Genomic DNA, 16,558 nt, shown 5'->3' with positions numbered 1-16,558 from the left:
TATATTAAATAATATTGGCATTTTATAATACAGCTTAAATTATGTTGATTTCTATCTCATAACGGGATGGTATTCAAAAACAGAATGACTATTTCCACCACATACATCCCCCTCCCACTTTGAAATTATTCTAGAAGATTGGAAAATGATACCAGTTTTGGAAAGTATACAAAGATGCAATGGAACATAGCAAATGAAATAAGATTGGGACTAAATCCATCTAATTTAAAATATTAGCTGATATATTTTTAAAAAATGTTTTTTAATTTGAAGAAGTCATGAGATAAGTAAGGGTTTGTGGTCAAAAAGTTGTGTGTGTGTATTTGTGAGTGTGTGCGTGTGTATGTAAGAGAGAGAGAGAGAGAGTTTTGTATGCGTTTCTCTACTTAATTATATTTAAAAATCAGGTTATAGAAAACAGAATATAGACATAATAAAAATGGAAAGTGTTTAATATTTATTTTAATGCAGTTTTGGTAAATACATTGCTCATCTTATAGATAATATTAAGTTTCAATATAATATTAATACAATTTGGTGTATGCATACAATAATATGCATTAATAATATAATACATTATTATTTTTAAAGTAACAGTTAATTACAAATTAGTTCATAGTATGCTAAACTGAAAAAATATGTAATAGGTCATTAAATGTTGATAATTAAATATTCAGGTTGGCAGTGTTTTATAATTTACTAATGTTTACCAATTTAGTACACATGTGATAAAAGATGATCAGCTTTGAATTTTTGCATTGTTACATTTGTTGTGAAAGAGGCATTATGACGGAATTAACATTAGTAATATATTTTTAAAATTCCAATTAATTGTGTTTACAGTATCATAATTATAGAAAGACTGTTCCTCAAAAATGCAACATTGCTATAATTTAGATTGATCTGAATGAAATATATAATATTTTGTATGCTAACTTACAATATATTTTTAAAACCGTGAAAGAATCCCCTTCCCATTTCTGGACTGTGTAATCTCAGATTCTATTCTATCATTGCATTTTTATGTTAAGTTTCATTTTAAGCATACTGGCCACATAGCATGACTGTCAAACAACTGGATTTTTTTTTGTTAGAAATGACAAAGTTTTAATGGACTTGGAAATAAATGTATAATATTTGGACATTATGATCATTATGAGGCATTTGCTATTTTGAAACTTGTTGACCCAGGGAAAATAGAGTTTTATCAAAGAATAATATGACAAGTTTGTTATTTTTCAGAAAATTTTCTGCAGACTCAGCACAAAGGAAGCTCTAATAGTTTAGTTCCATATTTTTTATGAATTTTTATAGATCCATTTGAATTGGCAAGAGAGAAGGTATATTATAACATTTTTATATTGGGGAAAAATAGAGCAGGATGGACAATGCAAAGATAATAGCAACTAAAGTACATTCAAATCAAAATATTTTCCCATTCTTCCCATGAAACTGTTAAATACTTCTGGATTTTTAAAGTATATGCTACTGCTCCTAGGGATTGTACTAGTTTATTCATGGAATGAAAATTATTTAATTCCATGCTTCAGTTTAATTATTCATTTTAATTATTTATGCATAATATAATTATGTGGGAAAAGATTAATAATAATCAAATGTGAAATGTGTACCTACTGCAACATTAATTACATGAAGAATAATACTGTTCTTATGTAAAATAACTGGACTTTTCAAACAGAAATTTAAATTGAGTCTCAGATTTGACATTCCACTCCTTATTTGCTATCAAAAACATCAACCATTATCATTATCACCACTGATACTAGTGAATGTATTTCTGAACACGACAGCCAAAAATGTACAAACAGAATAGTAATGTGTACAATGACATATCACTTATTTTGAATAAATAAACATTATGTGGAAAGAACTAAGAATTTTACAAGTAGCCATTTATTCCCTTATAGTGCTGTGAAGTGGTATATAAGTCTAAATGCTATTGTTTTGCTAATATTGCATATGACTCCCATTTGAGAATTAGTATTCTTGCCCATATAATACAATGGTGTATTTTCTATTTTCTAATTGATAATCAAATTCATTGTAGTCATTGCAAAAGTTAAAAGTTCATATCATGTATATAGTTGTACTCTCAGTAAAGATGTAGCAACTCAGTAAAGTTTTTAATCTATTTTCTGTCATGAAGTGCAAATAAAAGAGTATGTTAAGAATTTGTTCTTAAGAATGTTAAAAATAACCACAAAGACATGCATTATAAACATGTTTAGTATCACAATGATTACTTGTTAGCATAAACCACACTATAACATTTAAAGATAACAAAGCATTGAGGATATTGTTGCTGCTTATAAGCATGATAGATGGACAATATTTCACAGTTTACCTTAAAAACATCTTTGTGTGAAAAGTAATTATCCAAAGATTATTAGAAGTTTGGATATTAAGATTATCAGTTTAATTTTAATTGGCTTTTTTCCAAGATAATTGGTTTTATTCCACATGTTTGTGAGAAGGGGGCATTGGGCTAATTGGCTTTGATTCATTTGTATTTTTAAGGAAATATGAAATAATTTTGACATTCTTAACATTTGTCTTATGATACAGTTTCTTTATAAATATAAACACAGTTCATGAGATATAAATAGCAAGTCATTTACAGTTCCCTGAATGTCCGTCATAATCATTTATCCTTACTATTTGACACTGGACATGGGATTTTTTTTCCAGTCAGGGAAAAATTCCACAGCATTGCTAGAAGAAACTAAAGATCTAATTAAATGATTGCAGTTATTACCTTATCTAGATATAAAGCTGCAGGTTACGTTAAACAAGTACAAGATAGAATTAGACTTGTTATCTTAAACCAAACAATAGGTAGGAATGGGATACTGAGAATATCTTTGTCATATGCCCCTGAAGCTTATTTTTTGGACCTACATTGATCTCAACAGCATTTTCTTTCAGGAACCCAGTCTTTGAAGTCAGTCTTCAAAAGCTTTAAACAGAGCTTTGTGATACTGATATAACTGAAGTAGAACAAAGTCATCCATGATGCAGACCTATGGCAAGTTTTCATCTACATTCTGATATGACTTGTCCTCATAGCCTTATGTAAGGCTCGGTTGGCTACCCATCTAATTCTCTTTTGTAACAAAATGACGCCATAAATAAAAAAGTAAAAATAAATAAATAAATAACATTGATTCCAGCTGTTGCAGCACCAACAATACTGGGGTTTAATCTGAAATGGGAACAAAAAACTACTTGCATAGAAAATGCATTCTTTTCCTTCCACATAATTCATTAGCATTGAGATCAAGATTTCATATGTCAGTGAATATGTTGGGTATGTCAATTGATGTATTCATTCAGAGGAGGATATGTTGCATTGGGAAAAGATGGGAGTCAGGAGGTGTCATCAGGAGCAAAGAAATACAGACTATATTCAGTTGATAGTTTCTCAAGTTCTTTTAATACATAGCGTTAGAAAGGAACTGATCAGATTGACACATTCTACAAAGCAAACCATCGCACACTACAATTTACTTTTCACTGTTCTGTACAGCACTATATTTGTAGTTTTGGGAAAAAATAACTCATATTTTTATTAAATGTAATACTGACAATTATTGACAATTGAAGTAGAAAGGAGTCTCCTGTAATGAAGACTTATGAGATGTCAATTGAAACCATTTTTCACTTTTCAACATTTATATTTTTACATTTTAAATGTTTTTAACTTTTTGCCTAACCTTAAACAATTTTAAATTGTAATGTTTTCTTGTACTCACCAGTGCCTTCTGCTGCTGGTTCTACTCAGGTAAAATAGCCATGTTTCCTGGTTTATTATTGATTTGTTATGAATATTTATATCCCACCTTTCAGAAGAACACATTTCTCAAAAATTTAATTGATGCTTTAGTCGTCATTGTTGTCCTTGGGTCCACAAATATTATAACTTTCACTCCTCCCCCTGTTTTCTGGGTTTAGGGTTGGGCACAATCATGGTGCTGCTGTTAGACAGTTGATGAGGATACTTTAGTCTCAGGCAATTGCACTAGCAATGGTGGTAACAAAATGCTAGGATAGTGTGATCTGTGGTAATGAATATATAACTAGCAGCTGCATGACAAGAGATTCAGACTGAATGGACTGCGGATCTTATTTATGAATTTGGTAGGGAATGAACATATATTACTACAGGTTCTTCAATCTATGCCAAATTGAATTCCTTCTCTCAAGAACATATTAGAAATAAACTGTATGAAATAAATTATCCTCTTATGTGTAATTCATTCTATAGATCTCTCTACATAAAATATGAAAAGTTAAATTACACAAACCTTATATGCTGTCTCTAAGCTGCCATTATTGAAGTGTTGTCTCCACATACGGTGCTCATGCATATCTCCATGCTGCTCTGAATTAAGGTCATCAGGAGGGTAGGTCCATCAGGTTGTTTTATTTGACAAACAGTTACCTAAATTGAGCAATATTCCTTCAAGCTACTCCAGGAATAAGGTTTTCAGCAGTACCTGAGATATATGAAGTGGTGAATTTTGCACAGTTGCCTTGGTTGCTTTGGCAATCTTAATGGCATGGAAATAAATTTGATATTGCTAGATTGTTCTTCCACTGTCTTTTATTGTGAATAGGATGCAGAACAACTTCCCTCTAAGTCCTAGAGTTCAGAGAGTATTTATATGTCTGCTGTATTTTATTTGTCATCATTTTAGATACATCTTCTTGTGCAACATTGGGGGCAGATGAGCACCTGGCAGTTTGGATATGTTATAAATAAAGACAGATTTCAGTGTATGTATTAGTAAGTTGGTATATTTGTATTGGGGGCGTTCCTGTTGATCCAGGAAGATGGGATTATCATAAAAGCACAATTCGATTCTGATACATGTTTACTATATTTCTTTGAAATTGTTCTCCACAGCTTTTCCATTCCATTATACTTGTGAGAGTAATAGAACTATTATAAACACATTTTGAACATTAATACCAAGGGATCCTGATGTCCAGTGTATTCTGAAACCCAAGAAACCAGAGTTAAATTCTTGTTTCCATTCTTTGAATGTTTTCTTCCTAGGGGAAAAGCAAAACTCATGGAATTCTATGTACTCTTATCCAATTCTACCCTTTCTTATGTATGTATGTATGTATGTATGTGTGTGTGTGTGTGTGTGTGTGTATGTGTGTATGTATGTATGTATGTATGTATGTATGTATGTATGTATGTATGTATGTATATTCAGACAGCCTATTTGGGAGCATTCACAATATGAACTTTAAATGAGCTTTTCTTTAGTAACCCTTTAGAAAGAAATGCAGAGTTGGTTTTCTGGGTGGATTTTTCAAATGTTCATATTGCACTTAGCAATGAATGGCATATTCCTAAGCCATACTAACAAGTCATTTCAGTAATAAATTAACATATTGCAATTAGCAATGGATGGCATATTCCTAAGCCATACTAACAAGTCATTTCAGTAATAAATTAACAAGTACATTCCAGTCATATCCTCCTATCCAAGTACATATTAAAATTGTTTTTTTAAAAATACAAACATACATAATAACAACAAAGCAATAAAAACTTGATTTAACGGACTAGGGGCTAAGGGATGTCCGTTAAATCCAAATGTTGATTATTTTGGTCAGTAGATGGCAGCAGACATTCAGTCTATAAAAACAATCTTATTAAAACAGTTTTATAAAACAATTAAACAGCTTTATTTAAACTACTTTATTCAAACAGATTTAATCAGTTTCAACTTTAGTGATTGGCTTGAACAGAGTTTTTGAATCATGCTGCTTCTGTGTGATTAGTAAGTGGGATAAATAATACTTGGTGTTAGTATTTCAAGAAATATCTGTACAAAATATCACATTACTGGATAAAATTATTCAAAGCTCAGATAGAAAGATGATAGGGAGAATATATAAATTTCTCCTGAAGTATAAAATGGAAGAGGAAATTGTGAAAGAACAAATGATAAAATGGGCACAGAACTTTGGCTATAATATTGAATTAGACAAATGGAAAAAAATTTGGGGAACAAACTTAAAAATGACACTCTCAGTTGCATACAAGGAAAACCAATACAAAATGTTTTATAGATGGCACCTGGCACCAACAAGGTTAGCTAAAATCTCAACAAATATATCCCCAAAATGTTGGAAATGGAACATATTACCATTTATGGTGGACCTGTGAGGAGGCTAAATTTTTTTGGAAAAAGATCAAAAATTGGCTGGAGGCAATAAGGGGGTTAAAATAGAATGGAAACCTGAAATTTTTTATTAGGAATAATGTCTGTGAAATACAAAAAAGAAATCCAATATTTAATACTACATATAATTACAGCGGCAAGGATTGCCTATGCCCAGAAATGGAAAAAGAACTAACTCCAAGCAAAGATGAAATAATAAGAAAGGTTATGGACTGTGCTGAAATGGACAAATTAACTAAAGAAATTCAGGAAAAAGAAGAATCAGAGTTCTATCAGATATGGGATAAATGGCATAGGTGGATCGAGGAAAGAAACAAGAATCAATGAAGGAATATAACAAAACTCAAAAATAATAGTTATGAGTAAAATAAGAGAGTTAAGAATGGTGAAATCCAAATGAAATACAATAGAAGGGGAAATAATATAAGGTGAGCGGTATTGATTGATAATTGCTATTAGAAAGAGCAGGAAGCTCCTGTTTGTATTGCATTGTGTAAATGTGTTGTACGTCTAAGTTTTGTGTTTGTGTATTTTACATGTTTGTTAATAAAATTGAAAAAAAATCACATTACCCAGCTTGCTCCCTTCATTGATTATGTTGTCAACATTGGTGGTTATGCTTTCTTGTCCTCATTCTTTCCTTCTTATCAGTAATAGTGTCTGTGACTGGGTCATTTTCTATTATCATCTGGTAACTAGAGTCACATTTATCTTCTAAGTACTATACTGCTTCATCTTCAGTCCTGCTTGCTGTTCACCAGCTTTCTTTATGATTTAGTGGAAGTCACTGATTTAAAATAATTTCAAAGTAGAGGTCTGTATCCTTGTGTCGAGCAATTTTTTCAACCATTTATGATGTCTGAATTTTAACTCCTTTCCAAGCTGCAGAAAGTTGATAATTCTGACTTCAGTGTTCTTTTACCACTTTCTTTCTCATAAATCTCTTCCAACACAACAATAGTCTCTTCCAAAAATGTGCTCTTATAAAATAATAGATAGATGATATGTCAGGCAATTGATATTGTTCAAGTGCTCCTTCAGAGCTTGGAAATTGTAAGGACCTGTATGGAAAGAAATGACTCATCCCTAGCTTGGTCCTGGTTGTGAGCTCCCTGGTTGTGAGTTTTGTCTCTCCCCACCCCCAGGGTCAGGAGAGTTAGCAACTCTGAATCTCGATGAAGTACACTTTTCTGGTGGATCTGGGGCACAATTTTGGGGTCCTCTGGGACTCTGAGCCCCAGCTCCAGCTTCAGTTTCTCATCCTTGGGCAGTGATTGTAGCTTCTCCTGGTGTCTGCTGGGTAAATCAGCCTCAGATGTTTTGAGTGCTCAAAGTTTCCTCAGGCTGAAGTCTATCCGGTTCTTCCAAAGCAGGCTTCTGTCTATCAGATTCTTCTAAGTCGAAGCTGACTACGACAGGGATCACTTAGGAGCAGTTGCATTAATTGTCATCTCATATTGCCAAGGACAGCTGGCCAAAAAGTCAACAAAATTAGTGAGAAACTGTCCACACATCTGCTCAAATCTATTCCTAACTGTAAGTCACATAGACAAGAGAATATCAATTTATCTATTAACCCCAAAGAGTTAATAGAGACAATCTCATCTGGATCAGGAAGGAATAACAACAAAGGGCTGTAAATAGATCTGCCATATCCTAATCACTTCAAATCTGCTCTGCGTCAAAGGTGAGGTTTGCTATGTGATTCCTTATATTTTTTGAGGTTAATATTATTTGTGTCAAATCCATGGTTGTCATGAACTTTCTGAATATTCTTCAACCTAGCCAACCTAGAGTTTGGAAGGTGAAGTAATTCCAAACAGAAAATGAGGAGACTCCAACAGTAACCTGGAAACCAGATTGAACCACATAGGTGAAGAGCTGGACTTCGGTGCAAATTCATTGTGAAACGCTGGGAGTCCAAAACAAGTTCTTACTCAAGACCTCCAGACTTCATTCCATTTCTTTCTTGATTGGCTGTTCCACTAATAATGATAGCTACTACTTGGTCTCAATGTTTATTTGTAACCATATTTCCTCCAACCAACAGAATTGTACAGCAACTTCACCCATGGTTGCTGCAGTTGACACAACCTAGGCCTCCAGAATCACCAGTTTGTTTAACTTTACTGCCCTGAAATTAGTTCCATCCAAATTAAAATGGCTATCATTACTTACAGGAAATCAGATTTGGGTTGATCAAATATACCAAGTGATATACATTCACCTGTCAATCTCATCACCTTAAAACTCTAGGCTATCAACAACTCTGTGAAAATAACAATCACCAGATGCCATCTTTACAAAGGGGGAGCAACTTTAGAAGAGTATCTGGGAAAAAATTATTTGGAAATAATCATGGTAGCTTTGTAAACATGAGTTGGGTGTTTAATGAGAAATATCTCCTTTAAGATGTTTAACCATGAATGGATTTGACAACAAGGCAATATTAATGGCATGACTTAAAGATTCCATAAAGATAGTAGAAAGTATGAAATTCAGGAACAGTGGCAGAGGCATCACTGTCCTCATTATACAATCGATTTATTTGAAAGAAAGTTCACTCCTTATGAAAGAAATGTCACTTCATAAGTAATGTAATATATAATCCTGTGGATAGTAGGTATGCTATTTTTCTCTTAAATATTTGTCTAATTCAGGAAAAAATTGGAAGCAAATTCTGGATTCTTTCAAAAGAATAACCTTTGATTGTGTATTTAATATAGCAAAACCCAATTCTGAGGCAGACTATAATAAAGTGGAATCTGTTTTCATCCATTTTTCTGGAAATCCAGGGTAGCAATGTTAAAAATAAGGTGGGAAAATTTTTGTTCATGTAAAACACCAGCATGTACAGGGGACTCAGGAAAATATTGATTCTGTGGCTAACAATTTTCTCCTGAAATCAGTCATGCGAGTATTAATTACCCCAATCATGGAAGGCAAAGCTAATGTGAGACAGAAATTCCTTTATAATTCTTTTCACCTCAATTTAAATCTTCCTCTTATCCCTAGAAATTACATGATAAAGTTTTGTGAGCTGGTTTAGATAACTGAGAAGACAATGCTATGGATATATTTATACCCCAAGCACCAGTGTTATCACATTCAGGAAAGGTTATTGTGATTATTATTCCACCTTGTACAAAGTAACCTATCAGTCTTAGATATTCCTCACCATAGGACCATGATGGCGAACCTATGGCATGCGTGCCACAGGTGGCATATGGAGCCCTTGCGGCAGACACATGAGCTGTCACCCTAGCTCAGCTCTACCGTGCATGCGAGTGCGCCTCCCACCAGCCAGCTGATTTTTGGGTCTCTGTTGCGCATGTGTGGGGGGCAGGGGTAGTACAAGGGGAGTGCAGTGCACATTACATTATGGGTGTGGCCACGCACACATGCGTGCTTTTGGCATGCCATAACAAAAAGGTTAGCCATCACTGCCATAGGAAAATGTTTCTGTAAATTTCATCAAATTATTCTCCAAAATAAACAAAGGCTATTTATTTCAGCTTAATAGAATAATGAAGTTGGAAGAGAGCGTAGAGGTCTTCTAATCTAACTTCCTGCTCAAACAGGAAAGTCTATAAAATTTCACACAAATGGTTGCCAGTCTCTTCTTAAAATTTCCAGTGTTGGAGCACCCACAACTTCTGGATGCAAATTGTTCTACTGGTTAATTGTTCTAATTGTCAGGAAATATCTCCTTAATTCTAGGTTGGTTCTCTCCTTGATTAGCTTCAGTTCATTGCTTCTTGTCCTACCTTCAGGTACCTTGGAGAATAGATTGACTCCCTCTTCTTTATGCCAGCCTCTTAGATTTTGGAACACTTCTGTCATGTCATCCATAATTCTTTCTATTAAAGCAGACATATCGAATTCCTGCAATCATTCTTCATATGTCTCCAGTCCCCTAATCATCTTTGTTACTCTTCTCTACACTCTTTCTAGAATCTCAGTATCTTTTTATATCATGACAACCAAAACTGGATGTAATATTCCAAGTTTGGTCCTACCAAGGCATTGTAAAGTGGTATTAACATTTCACATCATCTTGTTTCTATTTCTCTGTTAATTCATTGGCTTTTTTGGCAGCTGCAATACACTGCTGGCTCATATTTAAGTGATCATCCACCAGGACTCCAATATACCTCTTGCAATTACTACCTATGCATTTGGTATTTCTTGCCTAAATTTAATTTTAAAAAATCAATAGATCTTAAGAGCATAATTTGAAACACTGATTCCTATTTTTTTGGAAGTGCAATATCACTCACAATAGTCTAATATTCCTGAACATATTCTGATTTTGAAGAAGTTAGTAGCTCTTCTTAATTTTCCCGTGATAGACAATGAAAGGGCAATCTTTATTTTTGTCCATTTTTTGCTTTGTATCTGATTAAACCATTCCAGTCATTTATAGAGTTCAAAATCTTGCCCCCCTAGTAAATCACATAATTTCTGCATTATCCCAATAAGTATTGTGGGAGGATTTTCACACTGAGCCAATCTGTTAGGATCGCGGCAGTGATGTGCAGTCAGGGGAGGCAGGCCTCACCACTCTCATGAAAAGAAAAAAAATGTAAAAGGGAAAAGGCGAGTGCTGAGGTGAGGCTTAAAAAAGTTTCCAAAAAAGGGAGGACTGTGACAACTTTGATCTTTGCAAGTGTGCAAGCAAAATACCCCAGGATCATGATGGCGGGGACAGCAACTCCTTCTGTTGTGCTGCGGAGAAGAGCCATGCTCCTCAGTGCTAGCTTCAGATCAGCGCAAGCCGCGGTCCCCTTCATGTTGGCTCAGGAAGGAGGGGAATGGGACCGTGTGTGCAGGAGGCTCCTCAGCGCTACCCTCAGGTCAGCGCAAGCTGTGGTCCTATTCTCCTCCTTCCTGAGCCAACATGAAGGGGACCGCGGCTCGCACTAATCTGAGGCTAGCACTGAGGAGCGTCCTGCACACGCGGTCCCATTCCCCTCCTTCCTGAGCCAACATGAAGGGGACCGCAGCTCACACTGATCTGAGGCTAGCACTGAGGAGCCTCCTGCACACGCGGTCCCATTCTCCTCTTTCCTGAGCCAACATGAAGGGGACCGCGGCTCGCGCTGATCTGAGGCTAGCGCTGAGGAGCCTCCTGCACATGCGGTCCCATTCCACTTCTTCCTGAGTCAACATGAAGGGGACCGCGGCTCACGCTGATCTGAAGCTAGCGCTGAGGAGCCTCCTGCACAGCATGGCTCTTCTCCGCAGTGCAGCAGAAGGAGTTGCTGTCCCCGCCACTGTGATTCTGGGGTATTTTGCTTGCATGCTTGCATAGATCAAAGTTGTCACAGTCCTCCCTTCATGATGATCATTTGATGACATCAGTGCCTCACCAGCCATAAACCTCACCGCACGTCACTGGATCACGGTGTCACAGTCATCATGTGATGTATCGTGACTTTTCCCCCTTTGCTAAACTGGGGGTGAGCTTGATCAGCATGTGAGGCATCTGGGCCATGGGCCACGAGTTTGACACCCCTGTTTTAGGTGATTAGACTTTGACTAAGAGTAAATGGAAAGGTCTTAATGAAAATGAATGAAGCTTTCTATTATGTGTTCCACTATTTTTTATGGGTGTCTTGGGATAGTATAGAAACACTTGCAGAAGTAACTATAATTCTTGATCGTAATGTAAAAACAAGCTACTTTTTGAATAAACTATAATGAAGCATTCTTTCAAAGTCTGATTTGTTGCTTGAAAATAAAACATGGGTTGTTCTTATACCTGAGTTTGGATATAAACCTCAGTTAGTCAAACTGTAACACACATTTCATTTGAATAAACATGTCCTTTCTATGCAATTTATCAAAATAATCTTCCACTATTATGCAGAGGATAACTGTTTTTGTTATAATGTATTGAATTTAAAATGTATTTGATAGTTTTTAAAAAGGGAAATATATATTTTGATATTTTCTTTTGATAGTTTCATATTTTGATTCTGTCAGTTCAGATTATTTTAGTAAAATACTTTACTAAATATTTACTTTGCAAATCTCCCACCTTATGCCAATTTAAAAATGTGAACCCATAAAAATCAGTTTATATTACATACATTAAGAATCTTACTGTTCCTCTAAGCATTAAGATTTACATCAATTATGTTATGTTTATATTAAGTTATTTTAAAAAACTTAATTTAATAACTTAATCTTATCCTAAATTTATGTTTATTCATGGGGTAACATTGACCCAGACAGGCTTGATGTGCAATCTGGGGGTCCTTCTAGATTCATGACTCATGTCCAAAGTGTAGGTGGCAATGGTGACTAGGAGAGGCTTTCCCCACCTTTGGTTATGCACCATTTGCATCCTATTCCTGGATCGGGAAGCTCTGCTCACTGTCATACACACCCTTATAACTCTCACTTAAATTACTGCAACATTACTGCCCTACATCAGTGATGGTGAACTTTTTTGGCACCGAGTGCCCAAATTGAGCATGTATGTGCATGCACACACACCCAGACCAGCTGACTGGTGCACATGCACACACCAGCCAGCTGATCTTCGGGTTTCCGGCGCACTAGCTGGTCTTTGCCTGCACCGGAGCACTGGAAACCTGAAGATCTGCTGGCTGGTGTGCACATGCGTTTCCTGCACTCCGTCATGCGTGAAGACCAGCTGGCGCCAGAAACCAGGAGAGCAGCTGAAGATGTCAGGCCTGTAGTTATGTTTCTTTTAGGATCTTTGGCCTGCCACACTTTTTAATAATTTTCTATGCTGTTCATTAGTGTAGTAGTTGGGAGGGGGGAATAGAAAGGAGTAGGATTGTGGAATGTATTGTTGACATTCTTTTATAGAAGCTCAAGGTCATCTTTTGTCTCCGCACCTCGACACCTGACCGGAGGCAGAGGGGTGTAGATGCCAGTGTTGGAAGATGATGATTGGAACATGTGATGGATTTGTGGATGTGGGGATAGATCATGAACTTTCAACTGGGTGGAATTCCAGGAAGAACATCAGTGTTGGAATTTTCCATAGACGTGCTAACTTGCCTGTAGAATAAATTGGACCTTTAAGGATAACTTTGCCTTGGACAATGATTTAATTCTGCATGGTATTTAGAACGCTAACAGAAGATGGCGTTCGTGCCCACAGAGAAGGCTCTGCATGCCAGTTCTAGCACACGTGCCATAGGTCCACCATCACGGCCCTACATGGAACTGCCCTTGAAAAGTATTTGGAATTCAGCTGGTACAGAATGCAGCTGCATGGTTAGTAAATGCTGCCATATGCATATGTGTGTAATGCTACTACTGCATGAGCTGCATTGACTATCACTGTATTTCTATGTGCGATTCATGGTGTTGATTGTCATCTTTAAAGCCCTGCATAGCTTGGGACCAGCTTACCTGTGAGACCATCTTTGCCTGAGAGTCTCTACTTGTCCAATTCAATCTAACAGATTGGGCCTGCTGCTGATCCTCTCAGCCAGAGAGTGTCAGTTTGCTTTGAGAAATTTTCTTTCCTTAGACATTAGAATAGCCTGATCCTGTTGGCCTTTCGTAAGGCTTTAAAACCATCTCTGTTCTTGGGCCTGGGGCTCAGATTATGTTAAGAGCCTCATTTCATGACTTTCCTCTTAGATGGTTATTGGATCTACACCAAAATATCCCATTACTATAAAATGATCTAAAGGGACTTGATTGTTTTTAAATATCTGTAATTTATTTTATGTATTTGCTACAATTATACAGATTATTGAAGCTAACCTTATATACCAGGAGTAATACATTAGAGTACTTTGACTTAATTCAGTTTAGTTTTACTGATTAAGAGAAATTTGTATTTGAAATGTGATCTCGTACTTCATTATTTATTCAGCAGGAAATGGAAAACAATGAAACAGAAAGTGATGACTCATTTTATATTCCCTGGTCTGAAACTTCAGAAAAAAATTATTTGGTTTCATCTTCATCTTGGTCTTCACAACTACTAAATGTAGAGGCTACAGAAATGGAAAAGTATGTGAGTATACTTTCCTTAAGTATAATTAAAGAATATACTTTGACATGCCACATCTTTGAGGCCTTGGGAAAATACAGTACAATTGGGGCCAATCTGATCTCTGGGTTGATGATGTTTCAAAAGGCAGGTGCCAAAACAGAAAGGACTCTCTTCTTGGCCCCTGCCAGAAAGCATTGCAAAATAGACAAGACCCAAAGGGGATGGGTTTTTGTAATTTGGGAAAGGCAGTTCCTCAAATATTAATGGAGAATATATGATGTTTAAAAAGTATATAGGGATTGTTTGTGAAAGGAAATGGTTATAATTGCACCATAATGGAAATTAGTAATTTTAGTGCTTAAAGGTAAAGTTAAAGGTTCCCTTTGCACATATGTGCTAGTCATTCCCAACTCTAGGGGGCAGTGCTCATCTCCGTTTCAAAGCCAAAGAGCCAGTGTTGTCTGAAAACGTCTCCGTGGTCATGTGGCTGGCATGACTAAACACCAAAGGTGCACGGAAAGCTGTTACTTTCTCATCAAGATGGTTCCTATTTTTCTACTTGCATTTTACATGCTTTTGAACTGCTAGGTTGGCAGAAGCTGGGACAAGTAACAGGAGCTTACTGGGGATTCGAACTGCCAAACTGCCGACCTTTCTGATCGACAAGCTCAGTGTCTTAGGCACTGAGCCACTGCGTCCTGTTACTTTAGTGCTTACTAAAGTCTAAATACGAAAACTTTTGCTTAAGTTTGACCACCATAATATTTAGACCAAAATATTATATAACCTGGAGTGACAAGCCACAATAAATCATGTCAGATTCCAATTACTTTTTCAGGGATGAAGTAAACTTAATTAGTAGAATAAAATAAACTATACCACAGAATTGCTTTTATCTAAAATCTGAGGTGGGACCCAAGAGAGAGGTTGGCAAGTTTTGATTGAGGAAGGACATTTGAGATTGAGCAATGTCTACCTTGAACCTGCTTTGATTTAGTTTTAGTCATGCCCTCTATGGCAATGGAGAATAGTCTACACCTTCTTTGTGACAAGCTTTCAAATATTCCTAATATGCTATTGTATAAACAGCTTTTTGGGGAAGCTAAACATATCCCTCTCCTATGATATCTCACAGACTAGCCTCCTTCCTTCCTTCCTTCCTTCCTTCCTTCCTTCCTTCCTTCCTTCCTTCCTTCCTTCCTCCCTCCCTCCCTCCCTCCCTCCAAAACATTTATATAGCTGCCCATCTTTCAGCCAACTTTGGGCAGAACCAATCAAAGATTAAAACAAATAATCATTTAAAAAGCTATAAAATATTGCTAGCTGTACCATTGTTCTTTTTGAATGATAATACCCAGATCAGGACCTATACTCCAAATGGACAGGGCAGAGTAGAGTGGTTTTCTAGATTTCCTGTGATTTAGATTTGTGCTCCTGTTAAAACACTTCAAAATAGCACGTGGTTTCTCAGAAGCTGCATCGTTGGTTCATGTTTAACTTGTGGTCAGGAAGGATACCAGATCACTTTCACCTGTGTTAGTACTAAACCGGGGTCTCACTTTCTGTATGTGGGTTTTACATTTTTCTTATCCAGATGCAGACCTTTACATTTCTATCTGTTGAATTTACTTATTTATTTTTTTAGCTGAAGACTCTCTGTAGTTTTGAATGTTTTCTGAAGTATTGGCCATACACCCCCAATTTGCATTATCTGCAAACTTTATAAATGCCCCCAGAACTGCTACAAGAACTTCCTTCTACAAGTCACTGATTGAACAATGCAGGGCTCAGAATTCAATTCGTGACATTAAACTTGATACTTCTTTCTAAGCTGAAGGGGAACCAGAAACACACATATTTGGAATGTAGTCTATAAGCCAATTGTAAGTCCATCTGACAGTGACACTATCTGGCTCATGTTTTATCATTTTATGAAAAGGGTTATTATAATGAAAAAAAATCTAGTTAAACTATCTATAGCATTCTTCTCATCTTCTAAAATTAATAATTTCATCAAAGGGGGAGATAACTTTAGTTTAGCTGTTTAGGGACTTTACCTACTATTGATATTGTTGGGAGATCTATAACTTCTCAGTCTTTCTTTTCCCTTTTCTCAAGATAGGGATGGCATTTGCTCTCTTCCAGTGTTCTGGGACCTCACCAGTCCTCCTTATCAAAGTTTACCAAGAATAAATCTGTGATCACCTCCACTAGTCCTTCAGTACCTTGGAATCTAATGCATGTAATTTTGAATTCATTATCCTATCTAGATAATGAGGTGACACAGTGGTTAGAGTGCAGTACTGCAGGCTACTTCAGCTGACTGCTAGCTGAAGTTCAGCAG

At 36.1% G+C, this 16,558-nt stretch overlaps 1 protein-coding gene across 1 annotated transcript in view; it reads left to right on the top strand.

The window, feature by feature from the left end:
- The window catches only part of DCDC1 (doublecortin domain containing 1), a 276,353-nt gene that overhangs the window by 12,724 nt on the left and 247,071 nt on the right, over positions 1-16,558 (top strand). Inside the window, exon 2 of the mRNA XM_081939283.1 lies at positions 14,092-14,231. Within this exon, the coding sequence (XP_081795409.1) occupies positions 14,092-14,231 (140 nt within the window). The remainder of the gene's footprint in view (positions 1-14,091; positions 14,232-16,558) is intronic.

This window comes from Natrix helvetica (genome assembly GCF_964273705.1).
Source record: "Natrix helvetica genome assembly, chromosome: 1".
Lineage (NCBI taxonomy): Eukaryota > Metazoa > Chordata > Lepidosauria > Squamata > Natricidae > Natrix > Natrix helvetica.
This window is presented reverse-complemented; position numbering and strand designations above follow the sequence as displayed.